General features: G+C 42.0%; 1 protein-coding gene across 5 annotated transcripts in view; it reads left to right on the top strand.

Annotated features, from left to right (window-relative positions):
- Positions 1 to 21031, top strand: part of SKAP1 (src kinase associated phosphoprotein 1) — a 337471-nt gene that overhangs the window by 39443 nt on the left and 276997 nt on the right. For all 5 annotated transcript variants that reach the window (XR_003709296.2, XM_028751958.2, XM_077917343.1 and 2 more), the window contains one exon: positions 2259 to 2284. Coding sequence is in view for 4 of the 5 variants with exons in the window: in XM_028751958.2 (XP_028607791.2) it covers positions 2259 to 2284 (26 nt within the window). In the remaining variant the exon portion in view is untranslated. The remainder of the gene's footprint in view (positions 1 to 2258; positions 2285 to 21031) is intronic.

The raw sequence follows: 21031 nt of genomic DNA, 5'->3' as shown, positions 1-21031 counted from the left end.
CTTACTTTCAGTTCTCCATATTTTCACATGCACATTTTAAAAATCCCCCACTAATACACACATTTGTATGCAGTTTTGCCTATTGCACATGCACACATTTTAAAAATCCTGTTTCCCTCTAATATAATGCAAATTTGTGTATTATTTTCACTAATATATGCACTTGTGTGCACACTTTACCCTAGTATATGCATTTTTGCATACATTACTGAACGTTGGTATTGAAATTTAGTATACAATAACAACAATAAATAATCTGTCTTCTCTGATTGGTGCATCTTGTACCATCACAGTACACTTTTCAACAATTGGTCAGATGCACCTTTTTACCTAGTTATTTGGTTAAGATATTTTTCCTGTTGCTGCCTTATGTGCACTGTTGTTCTCGGATGCTATTTTGTCATTGATTCTTTTGTGGTTTTATTTCATGGTTTTATTGTAAATTGTACTTGTTTTAATTGTGGCATTTTTGTTACCCACCCTGGAACAATTTGGTAAAGTGTGGGCTATAATTACAAATAATAATAGTTCTTACAGTCACCAGGAAATTTTTCACTTTGTAAAAACATGCACAGAGAGATGCCAGAATCTGGAAATAAATTATGTTTGAAAACCTATAGAGGAAAAAACATGTTTCTCAGTTTGGCTGAGGAGGTTTTGGTCCACCCAAGGGTATCTGCAGGAATTTTTCTGGGGTGTGAATGGGCCAAAGTAAATTCTTCAAATAACTAGCATCAGAGAACATGGCTACTATTTCTAGCCATTCTGGTGACTGAACAATAGTGAGTCTAGGTAAGCCTAGTCTGAGAAACTTGTATTCCAGGACCTACTCCATTGTTTCTCAGTGGATAGATCTGCTCTCTATCTACGGGTGGGCCTAACATCCAAGCAGTGTCTTTCAACACACCAGTAAAATTCTTCAATTCTTTCCCTGGCTCCCTTCACCTCTTTCAGATCTTAATTGCATTACTGCTGCAGTCAACTTCACAGCCTTCACTCATTGCAGTTCCCTAAAAACAAAATTTGCACTAAAAACACCAACATACCAGGATAACACAAACCAGTATAACAGCAGAGGACAACATCAGGGTTGTCATACAGAGGTCTAACTCCCATTAGCAAAATGGGTATAATAATACTGGGCTACTTTGAATGGCTGGCATAAGTTACATAAGCCACACTCACAGTCACAGCTCCAACTCCTGCAATATGGGTTTAATAATGATGATATACATTGGCATTAACAGAGTAATTTTTAAAATGGTTATGAACTAAAAAGATTCAAGACAATGAGTATTTCATATTAGTCTTCTGTTTCTCTAATTGTCTATCTTCTTTCCTGAAGGCCAGTCATTGCTAGGACTTCATTCATTAGCTAAAATTACTAAAAGTAGGAACAGCCTAGTTTCTTGCAAAACAATTTAGACTGGTGTCTGCACATCTTAGGGACGCGGGTGGCGCTGTGGGTAAAAGCCTTAGCGCCTAGGGCTTGCAGATCGAAAGGTCGGCGGTTTGAATCCCCGCGGCGGGGTGCGCTCCCGCTGCTCGGTCCCAGCGCCTGCCAACCTAGCAGTTCGAAAGCACCCCCAGGTGCAAGTAGATAAATAGGGACCGCTTACCAGCGGGAAGGTAAACGGTGTTCCGTGTGCTGCGCTGGCTCGCCAGATGCAGCTTTGTCACGCTGGCCACGTGACCCGGAAGTGTCTGCGGACAGCGCTGGCCCCCGGCCTCTTGAGTGAGATGGGCGCACAACCCCAGAGTCTGGCAAGACTGGCCCGTACGGGCAGGGGTACCTTTACCTTTTTACTGCACATCTTGCTTTTTATGAAGGCTGGAAATCTGGAGGTTATATATGACTTATCAAGGTGGGGGTAGCCATGGGTCTACCCTATTGCTTTTTTTTTAAAAAAAAGATGTAACTCTGGGGATTTTTACTTCTCTGAAGTGGGTGCTCCTGGGTCCACCCTACATAGTAGCCATGGATTTGTTACAATAAAATAGCAGAAAGAGAAAGTAAGATGAGGTTCTCTGTAAATGCATGCAAAATAGTATTTAAAAAGCATTTAATTTTTGAACACTGCTAAAATAACAGGGCAGCCGAAGAAAGAAGAGATATTGCTTAGCCTTAGAGTATTGATGAGTTTTGATGTTCCCTGCTGCTTCTGTGGTGTCCCTAGCCATCTATAACCTTTCAAAGACTAGTTCACTGATGGAGAAGAGGAAATTAATACTGATGTCTTTGTCTGTTACTCTTTCAGGTATCATTTGGGATTCCTGCCTGGTGGTAAGTGTAGCTTTAAAATTTTGATCAGAAAAGAGGATTGTACCAATAGTGTAGACTACTGAACCATATGCCAAGACTACAGTAATGACACATGCTAAAGCTAAACCAAAACTTTATGCAACTTTGATTTTAAAAAGTCAAGATTCAGTTTCTTTTTAATTTCAGAAATGTCCAAATGTTGCTTTTGACTTTGTTGGGTACTTCAAAATCATAATCATGACATAATAATTGCTGGTATCAAATCGACAAATTCAGTACTTTTAAAATAACTTTTTTTCCTTCCTAAAGCCTTTCACTCTGAAATATTCTGTAATTGTGAATTTAAGAAATGTTAATTTGAGGAAATTTGCATGTGGAATGTTTGCTTCAACTTTCCCCCAAGTTTAATGTATAGCACATCATATTGTGGAGGCAGAGGGTCACTTGAGTAATGTACAACTACACATTCTTCAAAGGTGACTCCCTCCATCCCCTGGCCTTCATGAATCTGGACGCTTTCTTTTTCTTTCATTGAAGTTGACATTCTCATGGCACCTTTTGTATGCCTATTCATATTGCTGTGGACAGGTTGCTTTCCATTCTTTAAAGTCCTTAAAACAGAATTATTGCCCGTTGTAGAAAACCAGGTTCATTACTGGAAAACCTTTTGCTGAATTTCTGTAGGAAAACCAATTGATTAAGGGCTTTTTGTTTTACTTGCTTTTTTCCATTAATCATTTTTAGCATCATGTTTTCAGTGTTCAGCCATGAGATTAGTAGCTTAAAAAAGAAGAAGAAGAAGACGACTGGGGTTCTTGCAACACTTTAGAGGTTGCACATAAGTCCTTTGTGTCCATGTACACAAAACTTTCACATTTCCCACCCTTCTGTATTTGAGGAAACCAAATGGATTTGGATTGATGCAGGCCCCACCTGCATAGTTTCAGATGGTCATGAGTGCTTCAGCATAATTCTTTGCCTGAGGAATCTGTAGAAGGAAGGGATATTGCAGTCACAAAGTAACAGGGTCCATCAGCTGTGTGAGTTGATCTGGGTAACTGCTACTAGATTATTCACTAGCATCCAAAGAGAGGGTGCTAACCACATTATGTAGACTAGAGCCTAGACAGAGTGCTTTGATGCTAACATGGGCCAATGATGTTTTCAGTTTTTCATGAGGAGAGCTATTTTTGTGCAATGTAGATGTCTGTAGCCCAAAGAGCAACAGTTTTGCCATGACAAAAAGAAATATAGAGATGGTACAACGATGCACACACCCTTTTACAGACGTGCAAACTTCCACATGGGAAATATATGAGGAGTAATGCTTGAGGTTTGTTTGTTTGTTTGTTTGTTTGTTTGTTTGTTTAGGAGTCTTGAGTAAGACAAAGGGTGACTGTAAGGGTATTGGGTTTATTTTATTCCTCCCCTAATGATCAGGGCTTCTCTGATCTGACCAAAAGACCAAGAAGCAAGACAGCTGTCTTAAGCTCTGAGATGTAAAAAAGACTGTAGCTAGTGAACCAGTTAGAGCTGGGAATAGGTACTCTTAGCACTGAAGCTGCCTGATTTCAAGTGGCAAATATGGCTTCTGGAGCCCAAGCAACAAACCTGTTCTTTCAGTGGGACTTCAACTCTGCCTAGAACAGGACACCTCACGAAATTCCACACATGGAAACTGTCCCTGCCCATAGCGCCTCCATCTTGTCTGGAATTGGTTTCAATTTACTGGCCCACATCCAGCCTATCACCACCTTCAGACTGGGTCAGTATCTGTTCTGCCTCTCCTGATTCAGATGGTACAGAGAGATATTGGGTATGACCAACATATTAATAACACTTTGCTCCAAATCCACTGATGGCCGCTCCCAACAGCTTCAAATAGATGTTAAATAGAATGGGAGACAGGATAAACCCTGCCGAACCCTTCAGGTGAATTCCCAAGGAGAGGTCTTCTATTGCTCCTCTCTGAAATCACCCCATACATAGGAACAAAAACACTGCAAGATGTGTGTTTGCAGCCCCCAATCCATGTAGGCATTCCAGGAGGATGCCATGGTCAGTGGCATCAAAAGTCACTTAGAAGTCAGAGCATCAGCACTCCGACATCCCACTCCTGACAAAGATCAAATCAAGACAACTAAGGCAGTTTTTCCTGCCAAAACCCAGTCTTAGTTGGATTGGAATGGGTCTAGAAAATCTCCTTCCTCCAAGTATGCCTGAAGTTGCATCATCACTGCCTTCTTGATTTCCTTGCAAAAAAGGGGATATTGGCAATTGGGCAAAGGTTGTCTAACACTTTCTGGTCCAGGCTGGTCCTCTTAAGGAACTGGTATACCACTGCTGATACCACTGGTCACCAGAATTTATTGTACCAGCATTTATCCTCCTGCAGTGAGGCATTTATCACTCCCTGGACCCACCCACTCAATCCCCTTTGGAAGCTTTTATTAGCAGATAAGGGCAAGGGTCGAGAAGGCATGTGGTAGACTGATTTCATTCCAATAGCTTTCTCACATGTTCAAGTCATACTAATTGAAACTGATCCAGTAAAAAATGAGCAGATGGTGTGCTGGACACTTACATAGGACTAGTGCTAATTTTGGACAGATCCAAGTGATTTTATCCTCAAAGTGCTTCACTAATCTGCCACAGCAGGCCTCTGATGGTACCATCATCTCCTCCGTCTGGGTAGATACCCTTTGCCAAATGGAAAAGCTCTGCTGGATAGGTACTAGAGGATGTACTGGTGGCAGAGAAATAGGTCCTCTTCACCACCATCATGGTCACATAGTAGGCCCAACAATGTGCTTGTACCTGTGTTCGGTGAGATACGTCTCAGGATGTACACCACTTGTGATTCAGCCATCATCCTTCTTGCTTTATCACCTGTAGCTCCCTGGAATAATAAGGAAATCTGAAGGCTCCACAACTTTGAAGAGGGCACCTGCGAGTATTTGTGTAGAGGTCCCTTCCCTTTCTGTCTCTCTCTGTTCCATAGTGAGACCAGGGTCTCAACAGGAGCTCTGATCATGTCAGAGCCTTCAAGAATTTCTTTGATTTTATAAGTCTCTGAACACCTTACTGGGTCCTGCACCCCTGATGCCAACAAATCCAAATATTGCCAAAAAATGATCCATCTATGAAAATGGGTTCATCACAAACCCTAATACCAACAGATCCTTGCCTAACTTTCTTGCAAAGACCAGATTCAGTCCTGTGACATGGGTTGGGTCATGATAGATGTGGTGATGGTCCCCCTGACCATGCAGAATGGATTTTTGTACACATTTGCACATGTTGATAGTAATTATCTGAACAGCAGTGCTTTAAAACCCCCCACTAAGGTAGAGAAGGGGTGTATAGAGAAGATAGAACAGTCAGCAAAATAATCCATATTAGCTTAATTCCTTTCATTGTCTTAAGAAATAAAATTCCAGCATGATAGCCACTCACCCCCCTCCATTTACTGTCATGGAGTGGAGGGGGGCAGAGCTCTACTTCCAACACATGCTCGTCGCTGGCAACACAGAAATGTCAGAAATGCAGTGGTGCCTAGAATTCCCACTAGGATGGTGTTATCACATTTTAATATGAGTCTCGGTGCTTCTAATTGCTTTCAAATCATTGTTTTCCTGCATTTCCTTGATGAACCGGGCATCTGGCGTCATTGGAGAGACGGTAAAGCAGACAGCTGTGTTCGGAATTAAAAAAAACCCCTGATTGGAACACATAAAAGGCATAAAAATTAGATTTTTCTTCCTCCAAGAAATGTTTACATCTATATTTTTTAAAAAATAAACTTTCACCATTTGTGTTCATTTGTTAAGCAGTCATAGGTCTGTATTAGGGCTCTTCACATCAGCTCGTTTTTGTGTGTAATGCATTTGGATTGTATTTGACATATCTATTTTAATATGCTGAATTTATTGTTGAGCTGCCTGCTTTGACAGGTCTGATCTAATAGGGAATGCAAACCACAGCCGTTAGAATGGCTTTTAAGCTTGCTTTCTATTTTCAAGGCTAAGGTGTGTGTTTATGTATGTAATAGGATGGTTCTCGATAATGTTAAGTGTGCTTAGGCCCTATTGAAATATATATGAAAAGTTAGTCACAACTAACTTGATTCCATCAGCTTCAATGAGACCTAAGGTTGGACAACTTAGCCTGGATCCAAATGGAGAAAGAAAGAATTCTGTGTATAGATAGAGATAGCTGTGTGTAATGTATATTCCAAGAATATTGTGCCCCATAGGCTTCTGCTTTCCACATTTCCTTTCTTGCTGATAGTCTCCATCTCAACAGTACTTCCTTCGAGCTTTAACTTGTGCTTCTGGAAATCTGTGGTTAGCAGTTGTCCAGAATCATTTTCCCTACTAGCTTTCCAAGAAGAAGAAGAAGAAGAAGAAGAAGAAGAAGAAGAAGAAGAAGAAGAAGAAGAAGAAGGGAGGTCTGCAAGACAGGTGTTCCACCAGGCCTTTGGCCAAGGCACAGTCTGACCCCGTCCTTTGGTAATCCTCATAGAACTCTAGCCCAATGGTTGCCATTAATTTGATTCTGAATTGATTTTAGAATGTATTTCAATTAATTGATTGTGATTTTATGTAAACTGTGTTACTTTTACTGTTGTTAGCCGCTCTGAGCCCTGCTTCGGCTGGGGAGGGTGGGATATAAATAAAAATTTATTATTATTATTATTATTATTATTAAGAAGAAAAAAGAAGAAGGGGGATCAATTAAGAAATAGGACATACAGTATAAAATAACACTTCTGGCTGTTCTTATATAGCATACCATGTATTCAGAGTGCTTCACATATGTTATCTCAATGGTCATTGTCATGATTATACACATATTAAAATAGAGAGCTGAGGCTGGGAGAAAGATAGCTTTCCTTTAGGCTACAACCCTATAGTACAGTACAAACTTTCTGAGGAGTAAGTGCTGTTGAACTCAATGAGGCTTTCTTCTGAGGAGATATGTATAGGATTGCACTGTAAAGATGCCTAGGTAAGATGTGTTTGTGGCATAAGTGAGGCTTGTAGTAGGGACTTCTCAGTTCACACTCCTGGTCACTCTGTTACAATGGTGCAGGGAGGAAGAGTAAGGGTGTTTGACATTCCTGGTAGGGATGTTGGTTGTCATCTGACAGGAGTCCATAATGTCTGATCCACACTTAATACAGCAGTCTTGCCGCCATAATTGAAGTTACTTGGAGGAGGGGGATAATTGCTTCCCCTAGCAGCTCAATCATGCAGAGCAATGTCCAACTTGTTCTTAAATTTTGACTGATATTTCCATTCCTTGACTATGTACAAGTGTGTGTATAAGGAGAGAGAATTGATTTCCGGACCAGAAAGCAGGGAAATGTACTGCACTAAGTGTGGAACTGCCCTTTTAAGCCATGCTGCAGCCACACAGTGGTAACTTATGCTTGTGCTTTAGTGCAACGAGTGACAGAAGGTAGATTGGGATCTGCTTAGTGCTCAAAGTGCCACCCCACTTTTCAGGTGGATATTATTGGCCTAACCATCCCCTCTTCATTTTTCCTTCCACTTTGGGCATTGGATCTCTGGATGCTTTGCAGTAGATCAACAAGGGTTTTCAAGTCTTAAATGTCTAACAGGAGCAACAACTAGAGATTCTATCCCTCTTGCATCTTATTTAATTGGGTGGGAGGTGTGAAGTGAATTTTCCTGTAGAATAACTAGGAGCTCAGTTTTGGTGCTGAACATAAATTACTGGGCTGAGGCAGCCTCCTATTAATTTTTGTGCATATCTGTCCCCTGTGTTCCCCACCATTCTTTTGTACCTGACCTACTCAGTTTGTAGATCCCATAACCCTGAAGTCTGTTTGCCCCTTTCTTTATACAGAACTTGAAGAGATTTGGATGTGGGGCAGAAGGATAAGGTTTCCTGTGCTGGATTTTAAAGCTAGGAATCTTTTTTTTATTCAAGCCCTACACCTACTGAATTGAATTGCTATAGAGGTGAAGGTGCTGTATCTGCTGGCTTTTCTATATATACACATCCAAATACTTTACTTCTGCTATAACTGTTTTGCTCTTGGTATTCTTGTCCATGTAGTTATGACAAGGATAAGTGGCAAATCGTTAAAGCAGCAACCAAGAATGCAAGATTTTGCTGTTAGAAGTGAATTAGTCCTCTTTGAAGCCAAAGAGGAGTGTTCTTGAATTAATGGAGTGTGCCTAGATTTTTTGGCTAAGTTCTGTTTACTCAAATGTCCTTGCTCTCTTGATGTGCTGAGGGGTTCTTGCATAAGTTGTAAGCAAAAATCAGAAACTCTGGCCTGCCTTGGATTTATGATGTGACTTAAGCTGCCAGGGGTAAAGCACCGGATTGTCAATATTTATGCCTCGTTGTTAAAATATATATTCTGCTGAGTGCTTGGGGTTCCTCTTGCTGTTGAAGTGCAGGTAACAGAACTTGGATCTCTCTCTTTCTCTTTAGAATTAATTGTGATGTTATAGAGGGGCTTAATTCCAGCCAGGATTCAGACTCAAATTTGCTTTTAGAATTGAAAGAATGAAGATGCATGCTTCTGAGCAAGTGCAAAGTGCTTTTTCTCCCAGGAAATAACTGCAGCTTGCCTTCTATACCTGAACTAGAATGTGATTTTAGGAAACAAAAGCTTGAACCCCAGCAACTCAGTCACAGGGTTGAAAGGAGTCTTGTAGGCCATCTACTCCAACTCCCTGCTCGATGAAGTAAAACCAGAGCTTAAGCATCTCCTACAGATGGTTTTCCAGACACTGCTTGAGGGGAACCCGCACTAGGTAACTGGTTCCAGTGCTGAATTGCTTTTAGTGTCAATGATTTTTGCCTAATGCTCAAACTGAAATCTGCCTTCAAGTATATTAATCCTATTATATCTAGTCCTACCCTCTGAAGGTCCAGAAAAGAAGTCTTTGCCCTTATCTATGTGACAACCCCTTGGGTTTTTTAAGGGTGCTAAGATGTCCCTGGGGACACGGGTAGCGCTGTGAGTTAAACCACAGAGCCTAGGACTTGCCGATCAGAAGGTCGGCGGTTTGAATCCCTGAGATGGGGTGAACTCCCATTGCTCGGTCCCTGCTCCTGCCAACGTAGCAGTTTAAAAGCACGTCAAAGTGCAAGTCGATAAATAGGTACTGCTCCGGCGGGAAGGTAAACGGCATTTCCGTGCGCTGCCCTGGTTCGCCAGAAGTGGCTTAGTCATGCTGGCCACATGACCCGGAAGCTGTACGCCGGCTCCCTCGGCCAATAAAGCGAGATGAGTGCTGCAATCCCAGAGTCGGTCACGACTGGACCTAATGGTCAGGGGTCCCTTTACCTTTACCTTAAGATGTCCCTACTCACTCTTCTATGGTTCAGACTAAATGTACTGAGTTCCTTCAACTTTCTCCCTGGCCTAGGGCTTGTATTTCCCCTTTGTTCCCCTTTCCTGACTGCGCCTGGAATACTGTGTACAGTTATGGTCACCACACTTCATAAACGATATTATAGAGCTGGAAAAGCTTCTTCTTTGGGGCCAAGTACTTAGACACAGCAATCTACCCTGATGCCATTAAGAAAGCTCTGCTGATGTGGTTAGCACAGTAGCCTGAGATGAGAAGAGGAGCAGAGTTTCCAGTAAGGCAGAGAGAAAGTGAGACAGAGAAGTCCTTGGGGAATGTCTGGGATTCATTCTGCTAAACACCTTTGTTGAGCAAATTATGCTGCTGGATAAGGGAGGACCAAATATTTACTAACCTTGTTCAGCGAAACAAGGAATTTCCTGGGCAGTGTTTTACCAGTTGCTGGAAACCTTATGAGGGGAAAGTGCTGTTTCATTCTGGTCCTGCTTGTGGACTTCTCATAGACATCTGGTTGGCCATTGTGAGAACAGGATGCTGGCCATTGGCCTGGACCACCAGGCTCTTCTTAAATCCCACATCATCTCTGTGTTGAACAATTTGTAACCTACAAATTCCATGCAGGTGAGTAAGGAGGGTCGGATTGCTCTAGTTGTCTTCCACCAGCTCACTTGCTTTCTATGTAAGCTGCAAAGGGAGGAACGTTTCTTACCTGCAAAGAGGCTAGTAGCCTACATTTCTACACTACCCATGAAGTATGGCCAACATGCAAATACACAGTGCAAGCCTGTTAATAGGTGAGTGTAAAAAGGTGCAGTTTAATAACTTCTGTGAGAAGGAAATAGAGCAGGCTCTTAAAGGGCTGTACCCTGAATTTAACACCATAGTCTAGATTAGAGTTTCTCAGCCTTTTTCTGACTGCGGCCCTCTTCCAACCTTGTTTCCTTCCTGTGCCCCCCCCCCGTCCTACCAGTAGAAAGGTAGCTATTTAAATGTTTTGTTTGTAAATAGAACAGCACCCCACACACTAACACTGCTGCAGCCATGTACATTGCCTGTGACAAATGAGATGTAGACAGCTTGGTGCGCACAGCAGTGGAGTGTAGAAGTAGGAGGGAAAAGGAAGTGGAACTGACGTGTGGTGATCCATCCACTGGAACACAGTGTTACTTCTCTGTTCACTCTACTTCTCTACTTTCTTTTTTCTTAGTGACTTATCTGTTTCCTTCATTTCTCACTTCCCTCTGTGGACCCCTAGTCTCATGCCGTGGCCCCCCATTTACGTTATTTTCACCTGTGGATCCCCTTGGAATATCCTGGGAGCCCCTAGGGGGCCATATGGCCCCTAGTTGAGAAACACTGCTCTAGATAAGTTCTAACTGTTAGTTAAACCTTGGTTGTTTTTTATTTACTACTGACCTTCATTAAGACCACAGTATATTTCCTGATGAATCATGCAATTTCCATCATGCATTCTGCTCCAATTTTGCAGTCAGCTAAATGTTTTTGACCGGTGCTCATAAGGCATGAAGGTGATGACCTGCCTCTGTTTGTCTTCAAGCTACTGGGCATATTTCACTAAAGTTTGGTGGTGTCTGCCCAAAGAGATTATAATCTCTACTAGATTGAGGTAACAGGGATAGAAGGAGAGGGTGATGATTTATTTATTGTTACTCTTTATTGATTAATTTCTTCAGTGCTTTTAGTTGAGCAGCAGTTAATAAAAGTATATTGAATTAAAGAATGAGTAAAAGCAACCAAAATACACAAATACATGTGTGACTGTTCCTGGTTGTCATTGGCCTGATATATACAAGAAACTATTTTTTTTACTTAGTGAGACTGTATCTGATCCTGGAGAAGAGCTTATTGCCGTTTTGCTTCTCCCTGCCCTGTTAACTGCACTGAACTAAGCCAAGGTTTAGCATAATGTGCCATCAGAACCAGGCCTCAATTTAAGATTTCTTCTTGCTAATCGTGAGTTGTAACTGAGGCTTGTTCTTAAACCGTACAGAGTTGAACCGTGACATTAATTTAAAACAGGTTCTAGGTACGAGTGTTAATAAAACCCTCAGTTTCAATTGTTTAAAATGCATTTTCAGCTTTTAGCTAGTTTGCCTCTCCTGATTCCTTGGGTCCCCTCCCCTCTTTCTCAAGAGGAGGTTGAGGATATTGGTCAGTTTCACAAAGAACATGGAATTACCTGGGATCAGAGTAAAGATGCTAAATGTGCAGTAGAATGGGGAGTTAGGGAAAAGTAAAAAAATTAAGGCTTCTGAGTTTTATGGCTCTGGTCATTTAATGAAATGCTAGAATTGTAGGACTGAGCTTTAAGGAACCTTTGGGCTGTGAGAGCCTTCTGAACTGAGGCACATCCTCTCTGTGAATCTCTGGGAGCCAAGCATCTGCAGCAAAGAATGGGGGTGGTACAACTGCTTTCTGTTTGAAGAAATCTCAAGGGATACTTAAATGAGCACATGTCCCCACCGTTATTTTATGCTCATGATGAACCACAGAGAGGTAAAGAAATGGCACCTCTGGGAATTGTGTACATGATATATTGTCTCCATGTAATGTCACCTGAGCCATGGATTAGCACAATGAGAGTGTCTAGGGATTTCTAAAGCCATCAGGCTGGTGCTGAGCTTTAAGCAGACACTGCTCAAATTCTATTAAAAGTTTCCTTTTTCACCATGAGGGCTAGAAACTTTCATATACTTCTGGTAAAATGCAGGCTATGCCAGCTTGCTTCCTAACAGGAGGAAATAATCTGAATGTTGATAAGTGAGGAAGAACTGTGGTTATAGTTTCTAATAAAAGCGCCTTCACTTGAGAGCTAAGTTTAGCACACAGGGAGCCAGGAATACATAAACAGGCATCTTCCTTGATGTGGGTTACACCCCCATGATTTTGCTGTTATGGTTTTGCTCTGCTGGACTTCCAACAAGGATTGCAGAAAGTGTGCCACCTTCCTCAGAACATGTAGGACCTGGCTGAGAGAGACTTTCCTGTCCATTAGAGCCACACCAGTGTAATCAAATCATAACATCCAAATTGTGAAATGATTTGGAGCAGTAGTAAATAAGTGGTGACTCCTGTCTTAGTTCTGATCAGTTGAGTTTACCTCTTGTCTGACCACCATTTTCTTGCAGTAATACAGAATTTATTTTTTTTAAATAAATTTCAACCAACTTGCCCTATTTGTAGCTTCACAAAATAATGAATATTAAATGCAAGGCTGGTTGTGTGTGTGAGAGAGCATCGGGCACCTTTTGAGGCCTGTGCCCCAGTAGGGACCCTGTTGCCAATCTGTGGCGCCTTCTGGTCCTGCTGCCACCGTTACTTTCTCTTGCTGTTCATCGTCTTCTTTGAGTAGACGAGTAGGAAAAGAAGAGAGAAAGGGCAGTAATAGTCTTTGCATACTTTCTCTCTCTAGAACATGATGCGAATTAGACCTAGAGATAAATGAATGGACTGTGGCAAGGAGGAAGAGATTGATGTTCTTGGCATGGGTCGCACTATGAGCATCTTGCTCTTTCCTCTCCCTCCAAGGCTCTGTAACCTGCACTGCTTACGGTATATGTTCGTACCTTTTCACAAATTGCCCCAAATAACATTACCAGTTCATCACTTCACAGGATTTGCTTGATGATTATGTCCCCATATGAATAAAGTGACACTACACCTGCCTCATTTCAAAGATTGCCCAATACATACCTGCAGCTATTTTGGAAAGTCTGCTCCCCACCAGCTATGCTGGTCTGTTACAACAAAAACAACACATCCCTGTGGTACCTTTTAAATTTGGGATGGGGAACCAGTGGCCCTCCAGATGTTGGACTTCAACACCCATCAGACCTACCCAACATGGTTAGGGATTTTGGAAGTGTAATCAGGTGGCATCTGGAGGGCCAAGGGTTACCCTCGCTGCTTAAAAGACTAACAAGTTGTAGCATGAGTTTCCACAAACCAGAGTCTTAATTTGTCAGGGGCGAAAGTAAGGCAGCATTGCAGCAACAAGGGCTGATGTAGGGGGGAAAAGCCTTGTGGAAGGAGCATGTCCACTAACAAGTGACAGAAGAATGGCAAGAATGGAAAATGCAAACCTACTTTGCAAATGTGTCCTGGATTTAAAATGACTGCCCAGTGCATATTAAATAGCATTGTAATAGTACACAGGTGCACACAAAGTACTGTGAGAAGAATCTTGTTGCTGGTGAGAATGCTAATTTACACAAGCCAGAGGGAGGGTTCACCCACAGAGTTAGGTGCCTATACAAAGGGGTGTCATAGATTAATCCCTGCAGAGTTAAGACAGTGTGTGCTTTTTAAGTATTGTTGTTTATGCTATGTAAATTCCCATATAATAGCCTTCTCGACACATGATACAGTCAGTCTAGGCTAGGGCTTGATTTCCTTCATTGTAGCCTTTTAAGTTTAGATTTTTTTTAAGCAATCCAGTCTATATTTTGACCACCAAACAGAAAGAGGGCAGAATTTTTATGCAGACTTTTAATCCATTTTATCCATTTCCCTTCAGTTGCACCCCCCCCCCAACAAACATTATTTACAAGCACTTTAGTTGCCCTTTTCCTGGTTTCCTTAAAGTCTATGCTTGCTGTTCTTTAACAATAGTAGATCCCACCCCCCCTTCTCTCCTTCCTTTGGGCTGGAATTTCCTCTTTCCAAGGCTAGGTTTGCTTTTTGAAATATGCTTGGCCACTGTTTGCTTGCCTATGTCGTTTTGGTTACTGCCATCTGCCTCCTCTATGAATGTCAGGAAGCTTGTCAGGGGACAGCAATAGGGTTAAAAAATTGATTTGTGCTTGTGTATGTTCATTCTCTTCTTTTTAAATATTCTCCTATTGTTGAGAAGATAGAAGATTTGCCTTGCTTTTTCAGGCAAGAAAAAAAATGTTGCACACTGCAGCCCTCCCTACTGGCTAAACTAGACTACTGCAACTTGGAAGGAAACCAGTATTCAGCAAGAGAGAACTGAATTGTTGGGTCCCCCACTTGACAGTTTGCCTGCCAATAGCAGTAGAGATCCCTTTTGTCTCATGAATATTTACCAGGGCTGCCCCTCTCCTTCCCAGGCACCGTGATCAGCATTCTAGAAAATAGCATGGCAACCAGGCCATCCTAAGGTCTTGCAGAGGCCCCTCAGCCCTGAAAATTAGAGAATTAAAACAACATAATCTTAACATTAGAAAAGCAAAATTTGCAGGAATGTAAGTCACCTGGATATTAACACTGGGTAAATGAATTGTGTGTGTTTTAATAGTAAAACAGCATCATGCTGGTTAAAACACACACTGTTAGAATTCTTTTTACTGAAGTAAGACAATGAAGTGAGCATTGCGATACATTAACTCTCTTCCAAGTTAACCATGAACTACACAGGAGTGCAAATAAATGGGAGGGGCATGGAGCACAGCAGGGATATCAGGCTGGGAGTCTGGTTGACCTGACTGACCTCCTATACCCTTTTAAAATGTGGCTCTTTTTTGGGGGGGTTGGGTTATTGTTATTGTTTTGATTTATATATTGTGATCTTTTCTGTGAACTGCCCTGAGACCTCTGGGTATAGGGCAGTATATAAATTCAATAAATAACAACAACAACAACAACAACAACAACAACAACAACAACAACAACCCTGAAATCCTGAAATCTGTAGGCAGCATGTAATCTAATTTTAGGTTATCTACCATGTATCGTTAAAAGTAGGGCCTTCTCAGTGGTGACATCCAGGCCTTGAGAGCTTTGTGGACTGGGGAGATGCTCCTTTTAGCAGGAGCCACATACCCCATTATCCCTGCTCTCTTACTAGGCCCCACTGGCTTCAGTTCAATTCACTCATCCACCAAATCTAGCATGAGAGGGTGTAAGTGAACAATGTGAGCTGCCTGGGCGGAGGGGTTTCAGATTGACTACTACTCTTTGAGGTTCTGCAAAGGGGGAAAAGAAAGAAGACACTTGTGAAGGTGTGGTGATAATAGGTAAGGTAGCGCTTTCTTGGTTCCTCTAGTTTGCTCTTCTAGAGCACCGACTGAAAGGCTGAGAACTGAGCAACTTCTCCCTCCAGCTTGCCAGACCTATACTCAGCGTATGCTACGCATGCTCATGTGCCCTCCTTTTGTATCATGTTCCTCACAGCTTAAGCTATATTTTAGAAGCAGTTGCCGTGGCTGCCAATGGAAAATTTCTATCAATAAGCATGTGTACCATTTACTTGTTTTGTTGGTGCCCCTTTTAAACAGCTTTCACCCCAGTCCTGCAAAGTGCTTTGAATAGAGGGGGAGCTGGGGAGTGCTATTGGGACAAAAGTCTCAAAATCAGTGGCTACAGGCACTGTGTGCACTTCTGGAATAGTGTATCAGACCCTTCTCTTCTAGTACTTGCCTGACAACAACTGTTTCTTTTTCACAATTTTTAAAAACATGCAGTGCAGCAGAAGTCGACATGATAGTGCTCCTTTGTTGGAGACCTCTTTAGAGAGAAACTGTCTTCCAATAAAAAGTAATCGCTTCATCTGCTTTGCACACACACACATCTCTTTCATAGGGATTATCACAGCGACAATGCTATTAAACCCTGTGGCATTTTAGTAGTCCGTTAATTTGCTTTTCACTTTGTTTGATTAGCAAACTGGAGTACCTTAATGAACAAAATTAGCTCTGAGACGCCATTTTTATCTGTATCACTGAATCTAAGGCCAAAAGGGACCTTTGGATAACCCAGTCTGAGTTGATGTTTGTTGTCAGCTATCCTGCCCTATGTGGCTTTCTGCAGACAAAACCACAATCAATGTTGTGCTGGAATTTAGTGGTAGCCTGTGTTGGTTTGTTTTGAAATTTGTGTTTTTTAATTTTGGCTAAGCCGTCCTAAAGTTTATTCCAGGCATCGTTGGTAAAGCCCTTCCAAACTGTTGAATCTAGCAGCAGTCGTCATGGTGGGGGTGTGCCCTGACTAGTAACCCAGATACTCCACTAGCAAGCTCTATAGTTTTTGTAGACACATCAGCTTGACCCTCGCCCCAGGAAAAATCTTTTGAGTCAGGCCCCACAAGTGCATTTGAGGATCCCACTTTCTTCGTTTGTGTAGCCCAAAGAATTGGATCTAAGGACTGGACTAAAAGTTGGGAGCAGGAAAAATTATGTGTGTTGTGAGGTGGCCTACCCAAAGGTTCTTGATCTGGAGGGTTGCATACATTAGGTTCTCAACCTCTGCTGTAATCCTGCATTCAGATGGTGTTGTGAGTTAAACAGTCCTGTTATTTAAAAGTTCACTGTAGCTTTGTGAAGGTGATTAGTAACATTTTTATTAGATATTTGCAGATTTGAACATGTTTTTTACATGCTAATATTAGCTCTGAAGTGTGAGGGTTTTGGGGGGCGGGCGGCAGGAGGGAAGCTATGTCCTTAATCCTGTCTTAGAAGCTGAGCTTTCTGTTATTGAAGCCTTTCACTCTCATTCCAGATGCTTATAAGCTGCTGGTGGTTACCTTTGTGGGGAGGGGTACACCAGTGCACTTTGCATTTGCTCAGAGGCACTCTTACTGTTACTACTTCATTTGTTTCTAGGGATAAGTCATTGCATTGAAGAGCAGGTTCTTGGTCTAGGAAGTGCTGGCTAAACCCTGGCCGGAGCTGCCCCATAACATTCAAATTGGCTCCAAGATTTGCACTTATTGGTGCTGAAAGCTACCTAACAGCACACATTCAAATGGGTATTTAGGAACCGATGAGGCCTACAAGCCATTCTCACTGAGAAACGGTGTGCGTTTTTCTAGTTCATAAATGTGTTCAAAAAGGGATGTAATTTATAATGGCAATGTTGACAGAGCCTTTAACTACAGCCCTGCAAAATGGGAGGCCGTGATATCATTTTTATGTGTGAAAAAGGTTTACAAGTGCAGCTGCATTTCTTCTCGATAGCCAATAATTCAGGGGAACGGCTGCAGTAAGGAGTGTTAAGCTGCAGTATCAATAACACTTCTGCAAATCTGTTTTGGGAATGTGCATTATTGTTAAATTAGTCTCTGAAAATCTGGAGATACTGACACCATGGAGCATGAAGGCAGATGGAGTCTGGATCATCAGCTTTTATTTCCAATGAGATACTTGAGGGTTCATTAGTTAGAAGCGGGATTTTTGGTTTCTTCCTACAGGCTTTCAAATATTCAGGCAGAGTAAGGGACTTTTGCTTCCTTCCTGACAGGAACTAGTCCATCATAAAAGCATAAACTCAACCCGGTTAATATTGATTTTTTTCTAACCTAAAAAGGCTCTTAATGAAGCTCCAGGTACCCAGATAAAGATGTTCACTGAAGGGAAATGCAAGGGTGGGGGTGGGAAATCTCTTAATTGCCTTTCCCTCAACCATCTTCCTCTAGACAAGAATGCATTTCTCAGTATAGAGTCCTTTCAGGTATTCCAAAAATCAATGGAAAGAGTTTTCTTTATGCCACACATGAAGATTAGGGGCATGCGCCTCACTGGAATGAATGAGAACTGTGCAAGAGCCAGGGTGTTGTTCTTCTGCAGTTCCTGTCTATTTTAGTCAGGCTTGTGGAGAAGAACTTGCCAGTGGCTTGTGCCCTGGGACATTTTTTAAAATAAAAAAAGTTTGCTCTTTGAAGATAGCAGTGTTTGCAGATGTGCTCTCTTGCTTTTACATACCTTGAGGGGTAGCCAGTATGACATCCTCCAGATGTTGTTGGACCCATCACCCCATAATCAACCATACTGGTTCTCTGGGTGGCTTACATCAAAAAATGTTAAAATATACTCCAAAACAATAAAAATATATAAAACTAGCATAAATGTTAGGCAGTAGAGAATAACATTAATTAATAAAGTATACTAACAGCAAAAGCAGATCATAAATTTTTGAAATTCCAGAACTGTCAAGGCCTTTAAAAGTTGAACCATCTATAAAGCCTGGGGGAATAAAAAATATGTACAGCAAGCTGACACAGGGGTTACATTCTGAGAATTGAGCCTAAAGCCCAAACTGTGTGTAGTCAAAACACATTGGGTTCAATGGTAGGTGGGATTGCCAAAGTATTTTTTCCCGGACACCTACCCCATTTCCGCCCCTTTTTAATTTTTATTTTTTTTTTTACAAGGGCGTCCAATAACCTCTCAAGGGCTATGGGTTCCCCACCCCTCAAAGCATGGGTGTAGCCAGGATTTATGTCAGTGGGGGCAGAACCTCAGTTAAGTATTTTTATTGATTTACTTGATTTAAGGGGTCATCTGCCCCACCCCGGCTACGCCCATGTCTCACAGGGAAAAATGGAAGTGTGAACAGAAATGTGCACAGGTGCAACTGACAGCAATTCCAATGATCCTGTAGTCAGGAAATGTCTTGCTGCTATAGTGGAAATTGGTGCTGGCTTTGGGCAACAGGTGTGTACTGCTTGTTTCACACTTGCATTTCTCCACACACCTCTGGATATTTGCCCAAGAATAAGCTGCAGCAATTGGAAGTACGTAACTATGTGTTACATGCGCAATGGCCTTAGTTCAGTGGCAGAGAACATGCTTTGTCCCAGGCTCAATCCCTGGCAATTCTAGACTGGGCTGGAAAAGACGCCTTTGTGAAACCTGGAGGCTGTTACCAGTCAGTGTAGACAGTATTGGTCTTGATGGACCAGTGGTCTGACTTGGTACAAGGCAGCTTCCAATGTGAACCTGCCTAACACGTGTCTTAGGTATCTGGGATTGTGAACTGCAGTACATCTTTGAAATCCACATTTTTTTTGGGGGGGGGGGCGAACTGGTGGTGTGGAAGGTACTTAAAACCCCTTTGTGGAAATGGGAGTGAGTTGCTTCCAGGCCAGATGGTGACTGTGCACCCAGCTGTTGTCTATGGGCTCCCCAAAGTTTAAAGCCACGTAGTGCCATCTGCTGGCTGGCATTCTCTCACAAAGGTGGACATGCAGAAATGAATCCATGTGCACAGGGATATTTTTGCAGTTGTCTACTTTATATCCTGGATTTTGTTTTTATCTTGCACTATTAAAAACTCAGAGTTTGCACCCAGGGAACTTAATTTGTGCACCCTGGATAAATCTCTTCACTTGGTGTCTCACCTGATAATGTGAGCCATGTTCTTAAAGCAGACTTGTGCTTGAGGTGATGTATATGTAGGGTCTCAGGGGTCACCAACCTTATTAAGCATGGGGACATATTTGGGTTTTTGAATGAGTGCTATGGGCACTGCCCTCTCTGGTCACTTTTCTCTCTGCTCTCCTGATCAGCTCCCAAAACAAAGAGACATAAAGAAGGAGAGAAAGAGCACACATGTGTCACTTTTCTATGGGATCTGAGTAGAATTAATTTGAGCTTTGAGAGTCTCACTGTTTCAACTTTCTCCTTCATCTCTGTGTGGCTTTCAAAGCTGAAAGTGGTAACCACCCTCAGTACAAGGAGGCTGTGAGTTAATGGGGAGGCTCAGAGACATATGCAATATTAGCTCACCTGCCCCAGTTTTGAATGGGTCCCGCACTTACATAGTAGAATTGTTAAATCTGTTCTGGCATGGAGTTTCTACTTCTGCCTTCTAGGTTCTGTGTCACCAGAGATGGAATCCCAGGCTGATGCAGCTCACTTTGAATCAATATGTATCAAGCACTCTCTCTTCATTAATTACGCATTGCACCTTTGGGCCTGTTGTTGTAGCACAGCAGGGGCACAGTGGCCTTATAAAAAGCATGCCAACTAATAGATACTGTGGTTCGCTCCTCTCTCCCCCACGCTGTAAAAATCAGCGACAAGGTACAGGAAGGCTTAATATGCTTCTGTGGAATTAAGTGTTGTGGTGCTAGACCTCCTGTGAGATGTTTTGGCCTGTTTTGCCTTACTTGCTTTTTCCCTGGGACTGTCTTATTTTTGAACCTGCACCAAAGAGTGATAGTTTTGGGGATTTGGGGTACAAGCTAATTACGGGTGCTTCTGTGCTATTAGATGTTTAATTCCCTGCATTTTCATTAAACACTAATGAGGCTCCCACTCCACATCCCCCCACCACTCTGAGACAATAGTTCCTTGGAATCTGATAAAGTTGTTCCCTTGTATTGGTTGTTCTTTTTAACTTGGACTCATCTAATTGTTGCTGCTCCATAAACTTTTATGGGAAAACAAATTGAATAATGGAGAAACAAAAACAAAAAGTTCATTTCTAAATTTTCTCTTCCATTTCAATTTGGAAGGGATTACATCCTGCACAAGAAATAGCAGCATACAGTGTTCTCCTTAAAGCTTTGATGCAAATTTTTTTGTTACTGACTTTTATGTCCTCAAACCCTGCATACTTTTATGCTCTCCCTACTTTCTTAAGATTGTTAAGAATTCTGCTCCTTTAGAATCCCATCATCCAGCAGATAAGGTTTGGCAGGTGTGTG

The sequence above is a fragment of the Podarcis muralis genome, chromosome 13 (genome assembly GCF_964188315.1).
Source record: "Podarcis muralis chromosome 13, rPodMur119.hap1.1, whole genome shotgun sequence".
Lineage (NCBI taxonomy): Eukaryota > Metazoa > Chordata > Lepidosauria > Squamata > Lacertidae > Podarcis > Podarcis muralis.
Note: the sequence above shows the minus strand (reverse complement) of the source record. Positions and strands in the feature narration are given on the sequence as shown.